The sequence below is a fragment of the Artemia sp. Qi Xiang Cuo genome, chromosome 14 (assembly GCF_049724085.1).
Source record: "Artemia sp. Qi Xiang Cuo chromosome 14, ASM4972408v1, whole genome shotgun sequence".
NCBI classification, from domain to species: domain Eukaryota; kingdom Metazoa; phylum Arthropoda; class Branchiopoda; order Anostraca; family Artemiidae; genus Artemia; species Artemia sp. Qi Xiang Cuo.
In genome coordinates this window covers 35589245-35601910 of record NC_142807.1, presented here as the reverse complement: position 1 = coordinate 35601910, position 12666 = coordinate 35589245, and the positions used below count along the sequence as shown (strand labels likewise).

Sequence of the window (12666 nt, the reverse complement as noted above, 5' to 3'; positions counted from 1 at the left end):
CCATCACTGCAGAACAGTTCAATGAGGGCTCAATCAAGCCAGGACTTGTACCAGACAATATTGGCACATTTTAACTAGAAAGTTCTCTGTACGTATTTTCGCAAGCCTCGTCGGCTAATACAATCGCCAAAAAATATTTGTGATTTTGTAAAAACGATATACGGGGTTCCGTCACTGAAATGTTCATTTATGTGTTTAGAGTTGTGGTCATTCATCATTTTATTTGGTGACATGGCGCTGTGATATTTTTTCAGCAAATATCTGCCTATTTTATAATCTAAAGCCAGATACGATACCTTAAGTTTTTTGTTTAAATCTGAAGAGCATGCGTACATATTATGTCAAATTTATAAACAATTGTCTAATTCTTATATTACCCATCTTATGGTTATTATAGCTTATTATCTATACTCATTACCAACAAAAAGAGGAAAAAAAGAGTTGGGGGTGGGGAATCTAAAACGGATAAAAGTCTTATCCTCACAAACAGTTTTACCCATTTGTCTATATTTCCTTAAATTTGTTTTTATGAAAAAGGTTTACTTCTCTAAAAAATTCTTTAAAGAGAATGTACCAAGATTTATTCCCCTCTTCCCCTGAAAAAATAATAATAATAATAACTTTCTACATAGAGGACGGGCATACAACAGAACTATAACGGAATTCTTTCCTTTTATTAACTGCAGCATGCACCATTATCATAGTTTTGTTTCAAGACAAACATATGTCTTGCTTACCAAGGCTATAGACAATTCCCCTTAGCGCTTAAATACTAATTAACTATTAGTTGAGATAATCTGTGACAGGATTACAGCCCCATAACACAGAATTTGACCTTACTCATCACATAAGTCAATTCCTCCTTTAAACAGATCAGTTAAGTTTCAGCGCGGATTACCCCCTTTACCACATAAATGAACATTTTCTTTTATCTGGCAAAATAAAAATAGAGATATTAGATGACAAAAACAAGCCCATTCTTAGTTCCCAGTTGGATTTAACCCCCCAGCAAGGACGATCATAAAACGTAATATTCAACTGTTGAAAGGATACGTTTCAAGTAACTAACTTTACTATCGGAAGAAATAACGATTTGAAAGTGCCTCTCCGTTTACAATAACAGTTTAGTGCTAGTAAAATCAAAGAGCTAGGGAAGAGGGAAGAAAATAGCATAGACATATCGCCTTTATGACCAACAGGGGATCTACCTTTAGATTACAGAAGTTTATTAGACACAAACACAAGTCAAAAGCTATTCTTAGATTACCAAACTGTTCACCACAATGAACGGTAAGTAAGGATATGTTTTTGTAGTAAAAAATGAATTCCCTGTCATAACAAATCAGTCTTCTAAAAAACCAGAATTTTAACCACGATATATGCATCAAAAGTTTCTGTTTTATGCGGGGCTCCCACGTTGTCAATAAAGTTAATAAAGTTTGTCATGAAAGTACAAACCATAAAGTTTGTCCCAATCACACAAGCATTTCATCTTTTTGACTTAACAGCAATTTTTCATAGAAAGTAACTGAAATAGTCATACATGAAGCTGAGAAAACCATCTTTTTAGGCATTTTTGTCTTTTAGTAATAAACGAAAATATTTTTATGTTTCTTTTACCAAGCAAAATATCTAACCAAGTATACACGATTATATTTGTAGACACTAATTTGTATGTTGATTATTTGAAATTTTCCACACGTCTTCTGCTATTGGCTGAACTTTGCGGACTTTCTTGAAAAAGTTAAATAAAGTTTAACTTCTTTCCGGCTGCAATAAAGTCAACAGAGTTCTGCGAGGAAAACGTTTTATTAACTTTATAGACGCCGTGGGAGCCCCGCATTACTGCTATTCCTGGATACGTAAAATTCATTAATGCTTAAAGTTATTCACCCATAGCATAAGGAAGGTTTAAAAATGGGCAAAACATCCTAAAAAAAGAGGGAGGAAGGTTGATGAAGGTTGATGAAAATCACATCGTGAAATTCAACACACCCAAGAACATACAGGAGGTTTTAATCTCCAATTTCAGATGTTATAAATTATCATTTTGTATTTTTCCCGAAGAAAAGTTAAAAACGTACATTTGCTGGTAGGCCTATGTCTTCTTACTTTTTTATTCGTCAGGCGTGATCGTTTCGAGCCAACGGTTCTAGAATACCACGGAAAGGATCATTTGAAAGAAAATTTAAAGTTTTAGCGTCCTTTTTGCGTAAACAATCAACCGTACCATAGCAAAGTGCCGATTTCCGTCAGGTTGTGCCAGAGCCTAACAATTTTGGCCTGAATAGGACTAAAATACGATTGCACAATATTTCTAAGATGACCAATGCTGATTTATATAAAAGAGAATATTGAGGAGATTCCATTAACCAATAGCTAATCTGAAAACTATAACTATGACTACAAAGCGGGTAGTCATCCCGGTTAGCAGATATCAGATCAGATCAGTCAGTTGGTTTTTGGAAGCTCACAAAGGCACTTTTTCTTTCCCTTTTTTTTCCTCTAGACCTGCAACTACATCTCACTAAAGAGATTGCATGCTGTCAATCAGTTTAAAAAAAGGTGGCAATTTTTATACTTAGTTTGGTAAATATACCTTGTTTTATCTTATTGCTTGGGATCAAGTTGAAACTTTCAGGAAGTTTTCTTTTTTAGTAAGGGAACCTACAAATTTGAGGGAAGGATGAAAACTGCTTGTTCTTCGGTCGTCAAAACTAGTAGACACTACAGGCTTTGTTTTTTTACGCATTTCGTCCAACCAGCTATTGGCTAATTGGTATAGAAATATTGTACCAATAACTATTTGCATTGCGTCCCAGTTTAGAGGCTATAGTCACTATACCACCATTTAAAAAGTAAAAGAAGCGTTTATACTCACACCAGCTATTAGGCGAGAGTTCACTGAATCTTTTTTGGGGAAAGGAGATACTTGAAGTCTCAAATAATGTGTTCTGAACTAAGAATTTTCTGGCTAAGAGGTCCTTCCCATGAACAAGGGTAGATATTAAACCTTAACATCCGTCACTTGAAGGAACATATTTTGACCGTACAAAATATATGCTGAGGAACCAACTGCTCCCATTTAGTTGATCTGAGCATAAGTAAAAGATAACGTTAATATAATCAAATAGTTTGTGGTAACAAACTGTAAGTAAGGAGCGACCCGGCACAATGGTAACCGAAACTCTTGAAAACGGGATTTTGATACCAACAGATACATAAAAAAAATCAGATTCTAATGCTGATTTCAATTATATGTTTCATCAAGTTTAGTCCTACCCATCAAAAGTTAAGCGCCTGAGAAGATTTGCCTGATTTTCGAAAAAAGGGGAAAAGACCCCTAAAAGTTATAGAACCATGATGAAAATCACACCATCATATTCAGCGTATCAGAGAACCCTACTATAGAGGTTTCAAGCTCCTATCTACAAAAATGTGGAATTTTGCATTTTTTGCAAGAAGAAAGATCACGGATGCGTATTTATTTGTTTTTGCTTTTTTTTTTCCAGGGGTGATCGTAATGACCCAGTGGTCCTAGAATATCGTGGCAGGGCTCATTGGAACGGAAATTAAAAGTACTAGTGCCCTTAATAAGTGACCAAAAAATGGAGGGCAACTAGGCCCCCTCCCACGCACATTTTTTTCCCAGTCACCCGATCAAAAATTTTGAGATAGCCATTTTGTTCAGCATGATCGAAAATATGATAACTATGTTCTTTAGGATGACTTAATCCCCCGAAGTCTCCGGGGGGAAGGCTGATAGTTATGAACTTTACCCAATGTTAACATATAGTATTGGTTATTGGGAAGTATACAGACGAATTCAGGGGGATTTTTTCTGGTGGTGGGGGGAGGTGGATGGGTCGGGGTTACGTGGGAGGATCTTCCCATGAAGGAATTTTTCATGGGGGAAGGGACATTGCTATGAAGGGGGTGCCGGATTTCCCAGCATGATTTAGAAAAAAGATCAGAAATTAAATATAAAAAAACAAGTTTTTCAACTGAAAGTAAGAAGCCACATCAAAACTTAAAACGAACAGAAAGTATTTCGTATATGATTGGGTTCACCCGCTAGTCAAAACCTCGCTCTTTAAGCCAAAGATTTTTTTAGCACCTTCATAAGAGCTATTTATTCTAATTAACGGCCTTTGTGATTAAGGGGTTATTTTTAAAGAATTGGAACAAAACTCGAACTTAAGCTTAAAGAGCAAGGTATTGACTAGGGGGAGAACCCCCTAACATACGTATTAAAAATATATGAATATAGAAGTTCGTTACGTAAGTTAATTCGTAAGTGACGTATATTTATTACTGATAACAACGTTCGTAAATAAAATTAAACAACTTTCGAAAAATTCATTTAACCAAATAAAAGTAAAATTAATATGAAAATTTTGTTCTAATTATTCATGTACGGTGAGCCTAAATCAAAACCTGCATTAATTCAAAAACGTTCAAAAATTAAATAAAAAAACAAGTTTTTTTTTTAACTATAAGTAAGGAACGACGTTAAAATTTAGAACGAACAGAAATTATTCCGTATATGAAAGGGGATGTCCCCTCATCAACGCCTCGCTCTTTACGCTAAAGTTTGACTTTCTCACAACTCTATTTTTTTTTTAACAATAAAAAACTTTAGCGTAAAGAGCGAGGCTTTGAGGAGGGGACAGCCCCTTTCATATACGGAATAATTTCTGTTCGTTTTAAGTTTTAACGTCTTTCCTTACTTTCAGTTAAAAAAACTTGTTTTTTTTATATTTAATTTTATATTTAATAGGGTGGGTAATATGAGGAATACCCAGCGGAAAAAGATTATTATGACCCTCCCCCCGAACCACGAAGATAAAATATGAAAGGAACAACTCATAATAACCTGTGTAGCCCTGAATGGGGTATTATCATATTTCAGGGAGCAGTAAGTGGATATTTTTGTGGGAAGAAGCTTCAAAAAGCGTTTTTTGAGACCAAAACATTCCAGTTCTGCGCGGGAGGTCCTTACGATGAATATTAGTTTTTCTTTCTTTCTTTCATTTGCATAAACATATTTTATCTTATTCAATTAATTAAGAAAGATAATAAAAAGTATTTCAAAGGAAATAAAGGGCGATATTAAAAATCTGTAACAAGCAAAAATAAAGTCATATAGCCATTCAAGCGCAAAACCAACAGACAATAAACTGAATAATCAAGTTAAATTTAAACATAACGACCCCACTGCAAAAGAATGAACTACAAATGACAGTGGGACTTCAACCTCCACAAACCGTCGAGAGGCTTAAGTGTCCTTTTAAATCAATTGGAAACGACTTCTTTTTCAAGTACTGTGTTTTTATTTGTGCTTTTAGCGGGATTTTATTTTTATAACACCAACAGAAGAAAAGAAAATATTGGAATAAATTCATTAATGACCTTCCATATAGTTTTACTATCTTAAAACGACAATTTTTTAACTGTTTTTCCTTCTGATTCCAGTTTAATTAAAAAAAAAAAAAAAAAAATGAAAACTACTCATATTGCTAACATTCCATAATAGCACCTTAAGATAACAGAACACTGCGCATGTTCCTCCCCAACCTAAATCTATTCAAAAGCTTATGCTTTACCCCCCCCCCCATGAAGTTTGCTTTTTTTCAATCCATTCTTATGACCTTTTCCCACCCCGATCGAGGACGTCAGAATCCCTAGCCAGAATCCCTTATTTTCTTCATTCTTATTATTTGTCTTAATTCCTCTAGGGCTGTTCAATTTTACATGTAAGGAGAATTTTCCAAGAGAGAATTGTCCAGGATAAGATTTTTCGCAGGGGATTTTCCGTTGGGGGGAGGGTGACTTTCCGGACGGAAATTGTTCTTAGGAGGGAATATTCGGGGATAATACACCAGATTTCAAGGGGTATGGTTCCCTTAGCGAGCAAAATATGAAACAGCAGAAGGGCTTGCCAACTTTTAATCCCTTTTGGTCCCTTTAAAGCGAAGTAGAACTTGCACTTTCGACTGAATGAGCCTCCTGCCAAGTTTTTCCCACTACCCCTCTTATGAAGAGGATCAGATATAAAAATATTAAAATAAATAGTACATGAGAGACACATCACTCTTTACTTAGCGATGACTCTGATGGCCAAGAAAGAGTCAATGCTTCCTATATGAAAGGGAAACAATACAAAGAGATTAAACAGAAACTTTGCTGAAAAATATAAATAAAACAAGCACCCATGAATACTAGATGAAATACGTATGGCCTATGCCTTATAGGTAGGGGAGTGGTGAGTAAATTACTATAGTACAATTTAAAAACCACTCACTAAAAAGAATAAGAATCAACTTGGATCAGTCAATTTTGGATTCTAAAGGGAATTTGTGAAGTGGGAGATTGGGGCAGGAACCAGACACAGGCCTCTGACGCTTCCTGAGTTTACGACTTTTACCACCTATTGTTTCGTTTTCACTTAATTATCCTGTTTTCACTATTCTGACAAATCCTCCACTTTGAGGGCATTTATCAACATAATCAAACTTCTAAATAGCCCAAAATATTGAGGAGTAAGAACATTTTTATAAAAAAAGAATGAATATAGATGTTAAAAAAGAAAAGTAAATGTACAAGTTTTCATTAAAACATTGTGTTGCTTAAATTCCTATAGGCTGTTTAGCCATAATTTAATTAAACAAATAGTAAAAAAAAACATATTATCCCAAGGCAGTCTTCAATTCAGAGCAGAATATTAAACTTCAGCCTAAAAGAAACACAAATAAAACAATGCATAAATCAAAAGTTTTACACGTAATATCGCATCCACTATAGGGGAAAGTAGTTATGGAAGGGCAGTGAAAGTCCCTAATAAAGAGTCAAAAAGGAGCCACATATTTTCTCGCAGCTTTCTTGCAGTAAACATATCAACAACGAAATTCAGACTTTTTGGTACCCAAAAACAAATAGCTGGTAATATGTTTTTATTATGTACTTTGAATTCTGAAAACAGGAAAGAATTAACAAATATAATTAGCGTATATTTTTCATCCTTTTAGGAAGAAAATATTTGTAACGACAGAATTAAATTGAAGAAGAAAACAACTTGACACAAGCTGTAATAACAGGAATTAGAAAATATGTAGATGTTTTTGTTTCTGAATAATTAAAACGAGGAAAATTAAAATAGATTATATCTCAACTTGATTTATCAAAACGGTTTGAAAATAAGCTGTCCTTTTTAACGAAAAGTTTACTTGATTATATTGACAAATATATGTTTGTGTATGTCTGTTGTGATATGAGCATTGAAAAAAGCCAGATTAAGCTGCATCAAATACATTACTGAAACTTATTCTAAATATTGATTGCATACCTACTGTTTGCAAGGATTTCAAGTGAGTTTTAAATCAACAGTTTAGAAAGAAAAAAGAACAACAATCACCATTAGAATGCTTTTTCCATCATACCGTGCATACAAAAACATTCAATCATAGGCATCGCAATAGCGCTGCCTAAGTAAAGAACGATGTTAGCACAATTTGTTATTTACATATTTTTTTTTTCTTTAGACCAGGGCACTTCGTATCGAAGGAGTTGTCACAGAAACTTCGAAAAGAGCTCATTCGATTGTAAATTGGAATGGCCTTTTTAATAGTTAAAAGTAATTGGAAGGCAACTAACACCCCTCCCACGCCCACCATTTCCCCTAATACCTGCAATAAAAATTTTGAGATAGCCATTTGTCCAACATAGTTGATTTCCAGATAGAAATTATGTTCTTGAGGAGGACACTCCCCCCACAACCCTCATGGCAAGGTTTGTTTAGTTACGCCCTGGGGGCATATAAGGTTTTTTATAGAAAGCTTTGTCGTAGAAACTTCAAAAAGGGCTCATTCGATTAGAAATTCAAAGGGCTAGTGCCCTTTTTAATAGTCAAAAGTGATGGGAGGGCAACTAACCCGCCTCTCACGCCAACCTTTTCCCCAAACACATCCCATCAAAATTTTGAGATAGCCGTTTTGTTCAACGTAGTTGAAAGTTGTGGAAATTAGGTCTGTGAGGATGACACCCCCCCCCCCCCCCTGACAGCCATCAGGGCAAGGGTTGTAAGTTATGCCGTGGGGGCATATAAGGTTTTTATAGAAAGTGTTGTCGTAGAAACTTCAAAAAGGACTCATTCAATTGGAAATTGTAATGGCTAGTGCCAATTTTAATAGTCGAAAGTGATTGGAAGGCAACTAACACCCCTTCCACGCCCACCATTTCCCCAAACACATCCAATCAAACTTTTAACATAGCCATTTTGTTCAACGCAGTTGAAAGTTCTGGAAATTGTATCTTTGAGCAGGACACTCCCCCCTCAGTCTTCAGGGCAAGGGTTATAAGTTATGCCCTGGGGGTATATGACGTTTTTATTGAAAGCTTTGTCGTAGAAACTTGAAAAGGGCTCATTCGATTGGATATTCAAAGGGCTAGTGCCCTTTTTAATAATCAAAAGTGATTGGAGGGCAACTAACCGCCCTCTAACGCCGATTTTTCCCCAAAATACATACAATAAAAATTTTGAGATAGCCAATTTGTGCAACGTAGTTGAAAGTTCTGGAAATTAGGTCTTTAAGGATGACAACCCCCCGAACCACAGTCCTCAGGGCAAGGGTTGTAAGTTATGCCCTGGGGACATATAAGGTTCTTATAGAAAGTGTTGTTGTAAATACTTTAGAATGGGCTCATTTAGCTAGGGATTGAAAGGGCTAATGCCATTTTTGATGATTGAAAATGTTTGGAGGGCAACTAACCCCCCTCTCACGCCCACCATTTCCCCAAACACATACAATCAAAATTTTGAATAGCCATTTTTTTTCAACGTAGTTGAAAGTTCTGGAAATTAGGTCTTTGAGGATCTTAACCAACTCAGAATCCTCAGAGCAAGGGTTGTAAGTTATACCCTGGGGGCATATAAGGTTTTTGTAGGGGCCAGGGCCCATTTTAATAGTCAAAAGTGATTGTAGGGCAACTAACCCCCCTCTCACACCCACCATTTCCCCAAACATATCCAATCAAAATTTTGAGATATTCATTTTGTTCAATGTAGTTGAAAGTTCTGGAAATTAGGTCTTTAAGGATGTTAACCCCCTCTTAGCCCTCAAGGCAAGGGTTGTAAGTTATGCCTTGGGGGTATATAAGGTTTTTATAGAAAGCGTTTTAAAGTTTTTATAGAGAGTGGTGATTGCAGGGCAAGGGTTTTAAGTTATGCCCAGGGGGCATATAAGGTTTTTGTAGAAAGTTTTGTCGTAGAAACTTCAAAGAAAGCTCATTTGATCGCACTCTGAAAGGGGTAGCCCCAACTTTAATGGTCAACAGCGAATAGAGAGCAACTAACCCCCCTTTCGCGGTCACAATTTCCCCAAACAAGTCCAATCAAGGCTTTGAGATAGCCAATTTGCTTAGAATAGTTGAAAGTTATGGAAATTATATATTTAAGGATGACAAACCCCCCAGAGCCCTCAGGGCAAAGGTTGTAAGTTATGTTATGGTTTTTATCGATAGCGTTGTCGTAGAAACTTCAAAAGGGGCTCCTTCTATTGGAAATGGAAAGGACTAGTGCCTTTTTAATAGTCGAAAGTGATGGGAGGGTAACTAACCCCCCTCACGCCCACCATTTCCCCAAACACATCCAATCAAAATTTTCAGATAACCATTTTGTTCAACGTTGTTGAAAGTTCTGGAAATTAGGTCTTTGAGGATGACACTCCCCCCAGAACCCTCAGGACTAAGATTGTAAGATATGCCCTGGGGACATATAAGGTTTTTATTGAAAGCTTTGTCGTAAAAACTTGAAAAAGGGCTCATTCGATTGGATATTCAAAGGTAAAGTGCCCTTTGTAATAGTCGTAAGTGATTGGAGGGCTACTAACCCCCCTCTCACGCCCATTCCCCACTTTATTAGTAGAACGTTATCAAAGGGCAAATGCCGCCCCCCCCTACGCCCATAATTTCACCAAACACTTCCAATCAAAATTTTGAGATAGCCATTTTGTTCAGCGTATCAAAACTGTCTGGAAATTATGTCTTTGAGGATAACAAAACCTTTATCCCTCAGGGTAAGGGTTTTAAGTTATTCCCTGAGGACATAAGGTTTCTATAGAAAGCATGGTCATATAAACTTAGGAGGGGGCTCATTCAATGAGTAATTAGACGCTCTAGTGTTCTTTTTAAGAGTCAAAGTGATCAGAGGGCAGCTAAATTCTTTTAAAAAATGCTTTAAAATTTTTTTACTTTTCTAACTTTAAGAAATCAAAAATCTATTAAGATTTTAAGGAATAAATATCAGCATATGTATATTAAACTGACAATGCAGATTTTTTTCAGTAGATTCATTTGAATTTTTTTCAGTAAAGTACAAATTATATTCTGGCTTTTAAAAAGCTTGGGGTTTAGAACCCTATTCATATTAATTTCTGCTCGTTTTGATTTTGACTCTTATTTATTTTAATTTCTGTTTGTTTTGGTTATTTATTTCTTGATACTGATTTGTGGTAGTTGTATTCTTGTTAGATTATTTGATTCTAATTTTATTTAGTTTGGTTTAATGGAGTTCTTTACTTTTTTTAAAAACTTATTTTGTTGAAAGTGTTTTTTAATTAATTCACTGAAAAGAAAACACAGCTTGAGCAATTAGCAAAAATCTTGTCCCCAAATCTCCTGTTAAGGAACAAGAGTTGAAATCGCTTTAGCATTCACAAGGCAACGCTATAGAAGAAACATTGCTGGGATTTAGGTCATGCGTAATGATTAAAATAGACGGATGGTCCTCACTAATGGTCTTTATTGCCACCATTCAAATTAAACAAACTTTTTGTTTTCCTTTTATATACAAAAAGTCGTTCATCAGCATTATTATACTTAAAGCATTTTACAGGTATTAGTCTCTTACGATAGTTGTCGTCAGGGAAATGAAACAGCACACCTTAAACTTTTACAAGAACTTTTGGTTTTCTCTATCGAGAGCTTTTTGCATCTTAAGAAATAAAGGCAGAGCAAATTTCCTCAGTTATATTGAAAGTCAATAAGCCCTATAGAGAGGGGTTTACAGAATTCCACCCTCCCTACAAAATCCCAATATCTTTCTTTCTTGCATCTTAAAATTTGTGTTAACCCGACGCAATATGAACACTTAGTTACTCTGGTGTTCTCACTGAAGTAACTCTATAATAGCATCTTTTCCCTACGTGGATCAGATTGCGCCAATTGTATATATATATATATATATATATATATATATATATATATATATATATATATATATATATATATATATTGTTTTTATTTGTTTTTCAGTTTTAGCTTTTTTTTTATCTTTTTCCTCTTGTGTTTCTTTCGTGCTGAAGACGCCTTGTTTGGATACAGGCGAAATATCCACGTTGTTTTACATTTTTCGGTTTTTTTCTCTCCACTGGCCGCAGTCTCGTTTGATGTTTTTTTTTACTGAGATTTCTCTCTTAGTTGTTTTTTTTTTATAGAAAATACTGTGCGTAAGTTTCAGGGAAAAACAAGAACATCTGACACTTAAGATGTCATAAATTATTTTAAATTTTGAATTCCAGGGTAGATCCATTTTTGATCCACACTGGATCCATTCCATTTTTTTTGTTTTTTTCTTTGCAAAGGCGTCAGGATTGCCCCGTCAATTCCTCGCTGGGCACCAGATTTCTTTTTTTTATTGTGTTGATTCTCAATCTTTTTTCTTTATTTCCAACTATATTGACGGATAGATGGTAAAAAGTAAGTTAATTCATATTATATTCCATATTGACAAGGAAAACAATAAATATACCTGGATAGTTCCTTCTTCAATATTGGTGAGAAAAAGTAAGACGGCTTCTTCAGTAAGCTTCTCTGGTAAATCGCCAGAAGTGTAGTGAACCTCATTTTTAGGATCAATAACTATAAGAGATGGTGGTATAATTCTTTCCATCACAATAGGGTTAATTAGATCTGGATTGCCAACCCAACCGAATTGATACTTGCTAAAAGAAAAGAAATAAAATAAAATAGAAATCCGAATAATCATAATATTGCACAGAAAATATTAATTAAGTTTCTTCGACGATAACGTCAGATTCCTTTTGTTATGGATTACAATGAAGAATCTATAATTGAGTTGTTCAGGCACCAAATCGATCAATTCAATAAAATAAACGGCAAGAAAATCAAGAAAGAATATATATTTATGATTTTTATAGTTATTTACAGTCACCAGGAGGAGATCAATATTTAGAAGTTTATTTTGAGTCTGAGCGTGGTAAATATGCGTAAATTAGTTTTGGTACAGACTTCGCCAAAATGGCTCAATACGCATCCATTTTAGTCTATATTTAAAAAGTATACCACAAAAACAAGCATGAAAACTCGGACGAAAATTATTATATATATATATATATATATATATATGAGGCAGCCTGCCACCTCCGAAACAGCTTGCTCTTTATACTAGAATTTAACTTTTGCTTTATTAAGAATTTGATAAATAGCAATGATAAGTTTAAACTTTAGCTTCAAGAGCCCCTAATATACAGTATCAGTTCTGTTTTCTGAAAGCTTTAACGCCGCTATTGGATAAATGTACCAAACCGCAAATAGGCTTGACTACTATCCAAGTGAGAATATTGGCAGGCTATAATTAAAGGCTAACAT

The 12666-nt window shown here is 35.0% G+C and overlaps 1 protein-coding gene across 2 annotated transcripts in view; it reads right to left on the bottom strand.

Moving 5' to 3' along the window:
• Tmx3 (Thioredoxin-related transmembrane protein 3) overlaps positions 1-12666 on the bottom strand; it is a 234963-nt gene that overhangs the window by 46874 nt on the left and 175423 nt on the right. For both annotated transcript variants that reach the window (XM_089100129.1, XM_089100130.1), the window contains one exon: positions 11807-11999. In XM_089100129.1, the coding sequence (XP_088956255.1) occupies positions 11807-11999 (193 nt within the window). The remainder of the gene's footprint in view (positions 1-11806; positions 12000-12666) is intronic.